At 36.2% G+C, this 14,673-nt stretch overlaps 1 protein-coding gene across 1 annotated transcript in view; it reads right to left on the bottom strand.

The window, feature by feature from the left end:
• Window positions 1–14,673, bottom strand: part of LOC149555130 (uncharacterized) — a 78,313-nt gene that overhangs the window by 62,836 nt on the left and 804 nt on the right. Inside the window, exon 2 of the mRNA XM_089829190.1 lies at window positions 7,385–7,553. Coding sequence (XP_089685316.1) covers window positions 7,385–7,553 — 169 coding nt within the window. The remainder of the gene's footprint in view (window positions 1–7,384; window positions 7,554–14,673) is intronic.

Below are 14,673 nucleotides of genomic sequence, written 5' to 3'. Positions count from 1 at the left end.
TCTACGAGCTGTAAACTCACCTTCCTTACCTGGACCCATTGTACCGTTACACCATTGGATGATGGATTTTGCATCTATCAATATTGCTCCATCTTTGTACTTTAGTTCTTCACGAGCCAAGGCTCTTTTAATGCATGCGCCTACACCATCATGCTCTCCCTTACCATGACCAGCCTCTGTGAAATTCCACATATATTGAATTCTACACAACCTGTGCATCTTGCTCAACCAATAGAACATCTGTGCATTCTTGAATTGAGATGCACAATTGTCTGACCAAATAATGTGTTGATGATATGATATGCCCCTGTTAGCCAAATCTCCATAAAATAGTTAAAAACAACCATGTACAAACTTCGTAGAATGTGATCGATTATCGCTGATGTAAAAATGGTACTCCCTCAAAATCTTCTTGTCATCCTCTGTACTTGTAGGTGAATGCATGAATGTTATGTGAACAAATATGGAAACCTGTTGAGATGTATAATACTTTGCTTGCACCTCATTTTGTGGTTGTAGTGTGTAGTTCTCTGCAAAATTTAAAACCAAAACAATGGTATCCAATGGAAACGTATCCTTGCACAACTTGAATTGCAAATCCAACCATCGAGCTCTATGGGTATGCCTTGCATACTAGTACATAATCTTTTCACAAAAAATCTTCATGAACTCATACACTGGAATCTTTTCAATAACTAGATCACATCTTTTACCATGTTTTCCATCTTTTAGAGAATATGTCACTGTCTTGAATTTTTCGTAATCTACTATTTCATTTCCAATTGCATGTGTACTATCCATATGTTGACAAGTTGATAAAAGTTGAAAAGAACCACAAAATAAGCACGTATCATCCAAGCATGATGTCTTGTAAAATTGTTGGCCGTCCCCTATTTCACATAAAATGTTGGATATGAATTCCTTTGGAGATCTTGGTGGCTCTTTTATGTCACAATCCTGCAAAACAAACTAAGAATGCAAAACTATGCATATGTGCCTAAAAACATCAAAATGGTTAGAAAATTCAATATGTATCCTACAACAACAAGTTGTGCGTGTGTGATTTATTTTTACATAAAAAAGTTTACCCATCTCAAAAGATCTTTGACTTATTCGAATTTGAGGATACATACCAATAAATTTTGCAAAAATTGTGTTTGAGTTGAGTCCAAAAAATGTTTCGCATGTGGCTCGCGATTTCGGCTACCAATCCTCTTTCTTACAACATCTCTTTGATTAGGAGAAACACGTGTGTTATTTTTCCAAAAATCTTCGATCAATGATTTCAAAGCTTCACTAATTTCTTTATCTTTTCGTGGTAGTCTACCGCTAAATGTCCATAATTCATTTTTTGTTGGATCTTCTAATCTCTCACACCTTAGCATGGCTCTCCTTAAGGTACCTCTACCAATTTTTAATATTTTGTTTCTCTTTCTCATGAGTCAAGCTTTCTTCATTTGGCTACTTACTATTGTCGATGTGAGTACTCGTCTTGTGATATTACTATCTTTCATGTGTGATTTAGAACCCACTTTGTCATAAGCACTCATTAGATTCTTTACAATATTTCTTTCATTTGAATCATCCATCGTTCTTAGCCCAAGAATCTTCATGATAGGCCTAAATTTCAAATTCCTCATCATTTCAACAAATAATTGGCATTGACCTACAATATTTAATTCTTCAAAAAATAATCTCCACATATGATTAACTTTTCTTTGACAAGTACGCTTGCTAATCTTGTCAGGCATTGATTTCAAAATGTTAGTATCAATATCAATCAAATATTATAGTTTTCTAAAATGAATTCTAGAAGGTGTTCTAATCTCTTCAATTCTCTCAACATTTTGAACATCAATATAAGTTTGAGTGTATTGTGTACCTTGAACCGAAGATGATGTGCCTTGGCAATAAGATGTAAAAGATGGAATATCACCTACTTGATGTGTTGATGTTGTGCTTTCAACATGACATGATGGAGTGTGTATATCGTCGGATCTATAAATCAATGTCTCTTCAACATGAGAGGATGATATGACTTCAACATTGGAAGATGGTGTAGCGGATGATATGACTCCAACATTCAAATATGGTGTAGCGGACGATATGACTCCAACATTGGAGGATGGTGTAGCTTCACAATTCAGTTGTCTTCTTGAGCATAATAATCTCATTCGTTCTCTTTGTCTTTCTAATTCTTCCTCCTTGTTTCTTTGTACTGGTGGTTCTTGATCCTCTTCAAAAGTTAATTCTTCATCATTGCTTTGCAATTTTCTTTGTTCATGTAGTAATTTCATTTTATCTCTTTTAATTGTCAAATCTCTCTCCCTATCTGCATTTGTTTGAATCTTTGGTTTCTTCCTTGGCATGATGATGATTTCTACATGTCAAATTATTCAAACATCCAAATTACTTAAAATGTGTAAATTACAAATTATTCAATTACATATAAAAATTATAATTATTTGAACAAATACACAATATATATCAAATGACTTGTCAAATTTCTAACCATTTCGAAATAACATTTCATTCAAACATACAATTTTCAATGAATTCACTATATATTACATAACATATCAAATTATAATCAAATTTTTATCTATATATCGACAAACAATATTTAAAATGGATTGCACTAACCTTTTCTATTAAAGGAAATTCAAAAATTCTTCAAATCACGTATCCAATGATTGAATTTGGTGTTTGCTAGCTTCCAAAAGTGTTGAAATAGTTTTTGCTAGATGTTGAAACCCATGCTTTCTGTTGGAATAATAGAGAACATAACAGACCAAAAGTTAAAAATGGATGAAATGGGCCCCAAGGTTGGTTTTGACCATTTTTTGGTGATTTGAGATAGTGCGTACGCACTATCTCAAAACACATCACTCCCCATCCTCCCTACTCTCTATCCTCCCTACTCTCTCTCCCATCCCCTTCCTCTCTCTCTTCCTACTCTCTCCCATCCTTTAATCTCTCTCACTCTCCCTCTCCCACCACCTACTCTCTCTACCTCTCTCACCCCCTCTCCTCTCCCATCCCCAGCTCTTTAGATCTCTCACACACACTCTTATTCCCCCCTATCTCTCTCGCTCTCCCTCTCCTACCACCTAATTTCTCTCCCCCATCCCCTACTCTCTCTCTTCTCTCCCATCCCCTACTTTGTCTCTCTTACACACATTCCCATTCCCCCTCTCTCTCCCTCTCCCACTACCTACTTTCTCTCCCCCATCGTCGTACTCTCTCTACCACCCCCTACTCTCTCTCACACTCACACTACTACTACCTACTATCTCTCTCTCTCTCAAGTTCTCTCTCTCCCTCTCTACTCTCTCTCTCCCCCATCTTGTACAAGCTCTCTCTGCCTCTCCCACTCTCTCTCCCATCGCCTACTTTCTCTCCCCCATCCCCTGCTCTCTCTCTCGTCTCCCATCCCCTACTCTTTCACACTCTCACACTCTCCCCCATCCCCTACTCTCTCTCTCCTCTCCCATCCCCTACTCTCACACTCTCACTCTCTCCCATCCCTTACTCTATCTCTCTTGCACATACACCCCCATCCCCCCCTCTCTCTTTCCCTCTCCCACCGCCTACTTTCTCTCCCCCATTGTCATACTCTCTCTCTTTGCCACCCCCTACTCTCACACTCTCACACTCTCTCCCATCCCCTGCTCTATCTCTCTTACACACACACTCCCATCCCCCCTCTCTCTTTTCCTCTCCCACTGCCTACTTTCTCTCCCCTATCGTTGTACTCTCTCTCTACCACCCCCTACTTTCACACTTTCACACTCTCTCCCATCTCTTACTCTCTCACTTTTATAGATACACACACTCTTATCCCCCCACTCTTCTTCTTCTCTCCCATCCCCTACTCTCTACATCTGTCACACACACTCCCATCCCCCCTATTTCTCTCCCTTTCCCTCTCCCTCTCCCTCTCCCTCTCCCACTCCCTCTCCTACTGCCTACTGTCTATCTCTCTTAAGTTCTCTCTCTCTCTCTCTCTCTCTCTCTCTCTCTCTCTCTCTCTCTATCTCTCTCTCTCTCTCTCTCTCTCTCTCTCTCTCTCTCTCTCCCATCCCTTACTCTCACTCTCTCCCATCCCCTACTACTTTCTCTCAAACTCTCACACTCTCTCCCATCCTTTACTCTATCTCTCTTATAAATAAATACACATTCCCATCCCCCCCCCTCTCTCTCTCTTGCAGTCCTTGTCCCACTGCCTACTCTCTCCCATCCCCTACTCTATCTCTCTTAAATGCTTCCATTCCACCTCTCTCTCCCTCCCACTCCCTCTCCCATTGCCTACTCTCTCTCTCTCTCTCTCTCTCTCTCTCTCTCTCTCTCCCATCCCTCTACCATTGCCTACTCTCTCTATCTCTCTCTCCCCTCTCTCATTCTTGACTCTCTCTCTTTCACACACACACACCCATCCCCCCTCTCTCCTCTTCCATCCCCTACTTTTTCTCTCACTTTCTCTCCCTCTCCCACTGCCTACTCTCTCTCTCACTCTCACTCTCACTCTCACTCTCTCCCTCTCCACTCTCTCTCTCTGCTACCCTCTGGTCTCTCTTAAATTTTCACACTCTCCTATTGCCTACTCTCTCTCTCTCTCTCTCTCTCTCTCTCTCTCACACACACACACACACACACACACACACACACACACACACACATTTCTATTCCCCCCTGTCTCCCCCTCTCCCACTCCCTCTCCCATTGCCTACTCTCTCTTCCATCCCCTACTCTCTCTTGAGCTACTTTGTCTCCCCCCTCTCCCATTCCATACTCTCTCTTTCACACACATGCGCTCCCATCCTCCTTTCTCTCGAGTTCTTCCTCTCCACTTCGTCTCCCATTGCCTACTCTCTCTCTCCCCCATCCCCTACTCTTAATCTCTCTCTCCCAACCTGTACTCTTTCTCACACTTCCTCTCTCTCCCATCCTCTACTTTAAATCTATTTCCCCCCTCCCGCACTCTCTCTTTTCCACCCCTACTCTCTCTCACACTTCCTCTCTTTACCACCCCTACTCTCTCTCCCATCATGTACTCTCTCCTCTCTCCTATCCCCTACTTTCTCTCTATCTCTTTCATGCACACACATAGCCATTCCCCTATCCTCCCCCCCACCTAGTTGTCTTTTGCAACTTACATCTTAATAGTGTGTGCGCCCTATAGCGCGCGTGCTATTTAGAATTGAGGTTTAAATAGCGCGTGCATGCACTATTTAAACCTTAAACAAACCCAAGCCTAAGGCTTGGTTTTTCCTTGGAGATCCAACCCAAAGGTTTGGATTTGATGAACAGGCCTGAGACGTGTTTTCCAGCAAACATACAAAAATTGATTATTTTTTCTTTTGTGCTCCCTTTCAAGATTTCTCATGGTTGGGTATCGATAAGATCAGGTTACATAGCATTATAGGTCTCTGTGTTAGCTATCTGACCATATAATTTATTTTTAATTTGAACTATTTCAAGCCTTTCATCTATAATTTCTTTTGAATGTATGTTCATTTTTTGTCAAAAACCACCACGTAATAATTAGGCTCTAGATTTTAGCTTGTTCATCGAATTTTGTAACAACTTAGTTTTTTAGAAACTAGACTCCATTCTACACACTTTGAAAAAAAAAGTTTTGATTTCATATTAGTTTTCAATTATTTCTAGGGGGAGCACATAGATATTTCACGTTTTTGAGATGTGTCTAGTTAAAAAATTCATTAAAAAAAAAATACACATTATAAAATTACCCGAAAATTTTGGGATAAACTACATAGTGTTAAGTAACTTTTGACCAGAGCGATTAAAAATTTTCAAAAAAAAAGTTAAAATTTTAGGGGGGCCACACTTTGTACTGTGTTATGTTTTTTTGGAATAAACAATACCATTTTTTGTGGCCCCCTTTTTTGAGGACCTAAAACTAAACCATTTTGAAAAAAAATTAGTAGTTTAGAAACTAGATTCAAAGGATTACGACTTTTTTTTTGTCATATCTAAAAATTTTGAGTGTAACTATCTTCAAATTCTTGTTGAAGTTCAAAATTTGCAGATTTCAGGAAAAAGGTGTCCACTTATACCCCCCTTTTGGCACCACAACTTTGTGCACTTACCCACTCATCCCAAGAAAACTCTCTCCTGCCTATAACAATCCTTTTGAACTCAATCAATTTTGTCCCATGCTTGACAATCAATCAATACATTTAAGACCTGCTCTAATACTACCTAATAGTAAAAGTCTCTTACACTCATACTTTGATAACACTTAAGGGCTCACACCCACACTCAAATACTTCAAATATAAACAGATTTCTACAAAGCGCTTCTGTCATTGTCCTGAAAGGAACCTTAAAATAATAATAAATATTTAACTTTTATAAAAGTCTACATTATCTAAGAACTGATTAATATTCTTAAGCAATGCACTCCAAGTTTAGAACAGAAACCTCTAGAATTTCAAACAAGAGAGCATCAGTACTCTTCCTCAACTCAGCGGTGCACACACTCCCTTTTATTGTGCTACAACTTTCTGCGCAACCCTTGTCTTCTTTTACTTGTGTGTTTTATTTCCCTGTGATGCTCTTTTTCTTCATTATCCCCCATTATCTACACAAGCGTCCCCATTAACATCACTGCCATTTCCAATCTTGATTGTTGTCCTCGAACCGTTTCCCTTTGTAATTTACCTAATAGTTCATAAACTGATTACACATTGTGTTTGAAGAAAATTCAAATAAGAAAAAAAAAACTCAATCGATGCTCCAATGAGTGCTAAGTATTCTATTCATTGTCACAAGAGATGGGTTTATGTAAACCAATCAGAAAAATTCAAAAACTATACACTTAAATCCTAAGAATAATATCACAAAATTTTATATATTTATATTCGATTTATTATATATGAATAGAATAATCAACAATTTTCCCACAAACAAAGATAATTTCTCCAAACAAAGTTCCCACATAAAATATATTAACTTCAATATTTGTTCTTAATTTTAAAAGTAAATTAAAAATGCATAAAACTTGAGAGAAGTAGGACAAGGAAGAGCACGGTTTATTCATCTTTACTTGGTTTTGTAAGATTCAAAGAGTTTACTTGTGTGCTTTTAGAAGATCACAAAATGATGTGGTGTTTGGCCATCTCCTCTCTTCATATTGCTGTTAGGAGTCATGGAACACAGCAATCTCTCAACAATATCTTAATCAGACACTGAAACATCACACACTAAGCTTCATTCTAACTGTAAAAGTGTTAAATAGTCAAAATTGACTTATTTTTTCGAAGCTTTAAGGATGGCGCATCTTCATGACACTTTGACATGCCACAAAAAGAGCGTTTCGCCCACATTATTTGGTAAAATGATCGTCATCACGGGAATGCCTCGGATAATTTCCTCCCTTTGCAGCTTCATGAAGAGCAGTGTTTCCTTCTTCATTTTGAAACCTCAAAAAGTTACCAGCCTCTGCATCTCCTCCCGTCAGACTGAGGAAGTCTTCCACCAATTCGTAATGGCCATAAAACGCTGCAAGGTGAAGTGCATTATTTCTATCTCAGCATTCATTCATATCAACAGTTACGATCATTGCAACTTCTAACCAAATCAGCATTCATTCATATCAAGACCAGCGGGTAGAATGAATTTCAATTTTGATACGAGGATTTCTTGTGCTCAAGATATTTTTCGCTATTGACCCGCATCAGTTCGCCGAAATAGAAAGTTGCTTTGATGCATCTTTTCTTCGTGGATGTTTCTAAGCCTGGATTTGGATGGAGGAATACACACACAAATAGTAGATAGCCTTTGACAAAATATGGATGTTTCTAAGCTGAGATTCTCAAGCATGCTGAGGAAGAAACCTTAATTATTATTCCTACCTATGTGATTTGATATTATTTATTTACTTTAATAAATAGATCAAACATGATCAACAAAATTACATACCCTTTAAAGAATGAAAAACGTAGATTTGAAGCCAAGAGTAGATTTGAATAAATAAGACGTTTGGATTTGTTTAGGGCCTCACACCATTAGGAAACTATAATTTTGAATGGGTTCTCATTGAACGACTTTTCTGTAGCTTTTGGCCTACTTTGTATGGGTTACATGTTGTCTTCATGTGTTCTCTCTCAAAAAGTATAAGTACATTGTTTTTTCGGTTTTGAGAAGTTATTGATTTGTAATCTGAATAGTTTTCTTTGTGAAATAACGGTTTCTAGAGGCAAATATGGCTGGATCAATGAAAGTCAAATTCCTATCATGTTGCTTCTCTTAGCCATTATGTTTTCCATATAATTTTTTTCCATTATGTTTTCCATATAATTTTTTTCTTTGATATAAGATTAAGAACTATGGAGATGTTGATTCAAATAACAATTATAAGGGAATTTTTAACTAGGCGACTGATGATTTGTTCAGATCTAGATCGTAAGTGTTGTAAACAACAAAGTAGGATTGCAATAGGAGTTTGTCATTGAAAATCATATGTAGAATATCAATGATACACAAGTCAACAACCCAATTCAAATTCTCTTATTAATGAAACTAAATATTGTTTTTATTAAAACTTGATCTATGCATTCTTCAAATATAAAGGAGCAATAAAATATATTCCTTTTCAATGTTTCTTATGATTCACTATCTGAATTTCCATGGTTTGAGAATGAATCATGTATGTAAAGTATGTGGTCAGTGGATGCGAATTTGAGCAAAGAAGAGCAGAGATGGAATTGGATGTTGGTTTTAGACTTCAACAGCCTATTTGGCAGTGAGAATACAATGGAATAGGCATATGTAAATTCTTCAAATTTTGAATTCTTTATTTGGATGCACCAAATCGAAATTAGAATAGGAATATGTAATTCAATTTTGACCCAAAAATGAGCATTTTCTATCCTACCCAAATAGGTGGAATTGGAATATGTATTCGTATTCCAATTTTATTTATTTTACAAAATATAAACTTTTGAGTCTCTGAATTCCCCATCAAGTTCTAGCTGAACCAAACAAGAATAGGAATACGTACTCCCATTTTGTATTTGAGAATAAGTATTCAAGAATAAGTAGTCCTATTCCCATATTTATATTCCTACAGCCAAACCAACCCCAAAGGAACTGTATGGGCAATTAAGTTGCAATATTGGTCAAATCATCTTTTGGATTTGTTATCCTAAGGATCTTCTTTTTATTGTTGAGTGAAGAAATCTGGACAGGGGGTCTAGCTATCTTTCTACAAGCCTTTACTAGGGTTTGAACCTTCTAACAAGGGTTCAAAGTTCTAATGAAAATGTTTTCAAATTCTTTTCTATTCTATAATGGATTGGAAGATAGATGGATATAGAAATATATCACTAATGGTTCCTTCTCTGTGAGATCTGCCTTCTTATTGAAATATTCAATACAAGAATCTAATCCTCTATCAAAAATGAGCTGGGCTCCGAAACTTACTCCTAAAATCAACTATTTCTAGTGGGTGGTGGCTCATAATAAAATTCTTACCCTCAAAAATTTTTCTTAGATAGGATTTATGCTCCCTAACAAGTGTATTTTGTGTGAAATGGAGGTAGAGTCAATTGATCACATCTTTTGGCATTGTTCCTTGGCTTATGATTTATGGGGGCTTGTGCTTCAATCTCTTCAAACTCAATGGGTTAAGTCAAACTGTGAATAAATGCTCTATATCTAGACAAACTCCTCTTTGGCTCACCTTGTTCTATCCAACCTTTAGTTTCATATTCTTCCCATTGTAGCTTGGACTTTGTTGAAAGAAAAGAGTAATAGGAAATTTAGAGAAGAGAGAAAACCTATTTTAATTTTTTTCAAATTGGTAAAAGGTTGATTAGGGATAATGTCAATGTTGTTACTTATTCCACTTAGTATTTTTCCTTTCCCAATCTTACATATACTAAAATAAAGAAGAATTGGAATATCAATCAAAGCCTTGTAAATAATGAACCAAAATAGCATATGGAAAAGGAAGGATACTAAATGGTACCCACCTAACTAAGACTAGTTGAAATGCAACGTGGATGGTTTCTCTAAAGGCAACCCTAATATCTTGGGATAGGAGGATTAGTGAGAAATAATAAAGGGTAAATGATTCAGGGATTCGCTAAAAACATGGGACTGAATTCTAATAATTTTATGGAAGGTGTGGAAATGTGGTAAGGAATTGAAGTCCTTCAAGAGAGCTTGAAACAAAAGTTGTCATTGTCATTATGGAAGTGAATTCTAAGTTTATTGTTGATATCCTCCTAAAGAAGGCTAGAAGTCCTTGCAAAATCCCAAGTCTTATGGAGGATTGTAGGAAAAGACTTACTACATTCAAGAATGTTAAAATAAATCACATTCTTAGAGAAGGAAATGGAGTTGCGAATTATCTGGCACACATGTGTAAGAAATTTAGATGTAAAGATAAGGCATGTGAACTATTTGATCATATGTCTTCAAAATGTGGTCTAGTGAATGTAATGTGTTTGGAGAAATGTGCAAATAAATTTGTCAAAGGTGGTTTCATGGAATGTCCTAATTAATGGATATTCACAGTGAAAAGGATTTGGCAACCTATGAGAAAATGCATTGGTAGCTGAAAAATTGGACTCTACACATTTTATTTTTAATGTGGGAAAATTAGTGGAGGGAAATCCCATGGATTGAAAACCATGGGTAGGGGATGAAGTACATGCAATATCGATAATAAAACATTAAGCCACATCTAATTTTTACAAATATAAGTGATTTATTATAAACAATCTCATTAATTTTCATTGACCTAGGTGTTGTTGGAAGCATTGAGTGGGTTCACATTTCTTGAAAATTGTGTGTTGTGAAGATCACATAGATAATCAAAATAGTTTAATTTTATTCATTCAAGTTAATTGTAGTTGTAGATGATGAGGTTAGTGCTAAAAAGGGAGTATAATATGATGTAATGTACCTGAAGATGTGTTTCATAGATTTCCAACATTGTAAAATCTATTGACTTCAAAATTTATTCTTAATTTTAAAAGTAAAGTAAAAAAAAATACATAAAAGTTGAGAGAAGGAAAAGAAGAGCACTTTAATTTATCTGTACTTGTTTTTGTAAGAATCAAGGGAATTATTTGTGTGCCTGTAGAAGACTGTAGAATAAAGTGGTGTTTGGTCATCTCCTTTCTTCATATTGCTATTGGGACTCATGAAATGCAACAATCACTCAACAATATCTTTATGGCTACTCTAGGTAGCCATAAAAAGAGTCGTTTTGCCCACATTTTTTGGTAAAATGATCAAATCATTGCCATCATGTAAATGCCTCAATAGAAATTTTGTGAATGGTTAATTCCAACTCAGGGTTTTCTCATGCATCTATCAGATTTTCTTGCATTAATTTTAGATCACTACTCATAGATCACAGCTTACAATTCTAATAAATCCAAATGTTATGACAGAGACTGTTCCTAGGACCTTGGTTAACTGGTTGATGTTTGATGTGTTGGTTAAACATTAGATTTTTTCCATTGATTAGCTTTAGGCTTTTCTTATGTTTTAGTTCTTTTTAATAAGGTTGTAGTGGTTGTTAATAAAAATTGAAGCAATTTTCATAGACTGCTATGTTGTAATTAATAGATGCTCTAGTTTTCTCATTGTGGTTTTTATCATTAACTACTTTTTTCATACATAGATATTGTTATTTTTTTCCTTCAATTGTTCTATAAGCTACAAATTTCACATGGTATTGGAGTAGGTTACATAAAGGGAAAAATCCAATTTTCTTTTGTTGTAGGTATAGAAAATTACATCTAAAAATGGATTCTCCAACCTTTGTTATTCTCACACTATACAACTACTTTGATTGGAAGCCTAAACTTTTACTCTAGCTCTGGAGTAAAGGCCTCTATCAAATAATTAAGAATATAGAGGTAGAGAAATATAAATACTTCAACTATATGGATGAAGCATTTGGTTTGCTATGCTTGTCCATATCTCAAGAATTATTGTTCCATGTTGAGGCTTGCACAACTCCAAACCAATTTTGGAATACCTTCGAGACTCTCTTCGGAAAGAAAGATGAGATGCAGGGTCATATCCTTAAAAATGAGCTCATCTCATTAGATCCAAGGAGTTTTGACATATCCAATATTACTTCACAAAGTTCAAAGCTTTGTTGCTTTAGCAAAAAGGATGTGGTATTGAATGAAAAAATTAAGTTAATTATTGCCATTCTATCAAAGTTGGGTCCAAAATATGTAATATTTGTATCTTCTTTCCACACAATCAGACTCACAACAAGAGAAAATTAGTAGATTCCCACACTCAATGCCTTTATTAAGTCTCTAATACATGAGTAGGATAAGCTTATAAAGATGGGTACCTTGAAGAATTTCAAAGCTCGTCCACTCATTGTGTGCACAAATGGGAAGAATAACTCTAAATCCAATCAGCAATCCAAAGGAAAATGGAAGAATGATTCATATCCAAGAAAGGATGGCAATCCAAAACCTTTAGATGGTTCTATAGACTCAAAAGAAAATGACACAAAGGGAAAATCAAAGTGCATCTATTGCAATCGTGAGTACCATCCAATATCATCATGCTTGAAGAAGACCATTGATCTCATGGTAGAGACACTTCAATAGCATAATCTTGGTGGTCTTATTCCTAAGAGTCCCAAGAAGTAGAAAGAAAAAGCACCAAAAACCAAAGGCAATGCTCATGCATTGATAGCTTAGATTCATTCTTCCTCAGATGCATGGATCATAGACTATAGAGCTTCACACTATATGGCTGCCACAAAATATGCTCTTTCATCTTTGAAACCATATTTTGGTTCTCCTATTCTCATGAGAGATGATGTTTGTAGAAGCATGTGGAATTGGGAAGGTTGAACTTAGAATTGGAAGTTTTGAGAATTTCTTGCATATCCCAAAACTTTTTGTGTATGAAATGACACATACTAGAACTAGGAGGAGAGTTGAATTCAAACCAGATTCTGTGAGCATCTATGACATGCAAGATAACTCCAAAATTGTTGTTGGTAAGGTGAATTGTCAATCTCATTTGTACACTTTCTTTGATTTTGTTGCAAAATCATATAAAATCATATTCTAGTTTACTTATAACACATGCAAATGATGAAAGTAGAATTTGGCATGAGAGATTTGGACATATGAATTTTGGATACATGCAGTAGCTTAGTAATTAGGGGCTGGTGAAATGCTTTCCTATCATGGAATTCTCTACTAGAGTTTGTGAAGGTTGTGCTCTTGGCAAACATCCAGAAGAAAAGTTTCCCAAGGTAATCTAATGGAGAGCCTCCTCTCCTCTAAAGCTTGTTCATAGTGATTTAATGGGTCCTTTTCCCCAGCCCTCTATGAGCAAAGCCAGATATGTCCTTACATCCATTAATAATTACTCAAGGTACACATGGGTATACTTTCTTAAATACAAGTTTAAAGAGTTTGAGAATCTCAAGGGTTTTAAAGCCCATGCAGAAAAGCAATTTGAAAATTTTGTCTAAATCCTCCACACAAATAATGGGGAAAAGTATGTCAATAATGATGTCCAAAATCTTTGTGATGAAGCAGGCATAGAGTTGCAGAATAGAGTTCCATATACTCCACAACAAAATGGGGTAGTTGAGAGGAAGAACTGATCTTTGAAGGAGATGACTAGTTGCATGTTGCATTTTAGGTCCCTTTCCTCAAAATTGTGGGTTGAAGCAATCAACTATGCTTCATATATTCAAAATAGATCTTTTCACAAATTTGTTAAAGAAAAAACTCATTTTGAAGCATGGAGAGGTATGCAAGCAATGGTCACTCATTTTTCATATTTTTGGATCTCATGCATGGGCTCACATTCCTATTGATAAAAGGAAGGCTTTGGAGCATCAAAGAAAGGAATGTATCTTTGTTTGTTATCTAGATGATGTGAAGGGTTATAGATTACTAGATCTTTCTACATAACAACTCTTCATAGAGAGGAGTGTATATTTTGATGTAAGTCCCATGCCAAGCATCTCAAGTGCAACATGTTACCACTTTTGTGCTTCATTCTCTCATAGATCTTGAGGATGATGGAGATACCACAACTCTCATTTTAGATTCATCTAAATTTGATAAACATGAACATGCATGTGCAAGTCCAAATCTTAATTGGGATTCAAGTGATAATTCAACATCTCCTATGAGAAGACAAAGAACATGCTATATGATGCTCCCCATGCATTTTCAGCTACCAATTCCATTATTCCAATGCATGCTTATCTAATCCTCAAACTTATGCAGAAGCTACAGGGAATCCTCATTGAGAAGCTACCATGGACAAGGAGTACAATTCTCTTATTGTGAACCAAACTTGGAAGCTGGTTCCACTTCCATCCAATCGCAAGCTTGTCAAGTGCATGTGGATCTATCAAACAAAGAAATCAGCAAATGGTCAAGTGAGTAGATACAAAGCAAGGTTAGTAGCCAAAGGTTTTCAACAAGTTCAAAGCATTAATTAAGATGAGACTTTTGTTCCTGTGGTAAAAATGGATTCCATTCAATTGTCTCTAACTATTGCAGCAACAAAAAGATGGGAGATTCATCACATGGATGTGAAGAATGCTTTTGTTTATGGTGATCTTGAAGAGGAGATCTACATAGAGCAGCCAAAAGGGTATGTACATAATTCCTTACTAGTATGCAAG

Source organism: Cupressus sempervirens, chromosome 5 (genome assembly GCF_028749045.1).
Source record: "Cupressus sempervirens isolate cs-2001-9-10 chromosome 5, ASM2874904v1, whole genome shotgun sequence".
Taxonomy (NCBI): Eukaryota; Viridiplantae; Streptophyta; class Pinopsida; order Cupressales; family Cupressaceae; genus Cupressus; species Cupressus sempervirens.
This window is presented reverse-complemented; position numbering and strand designations above follow the sequence as displayed.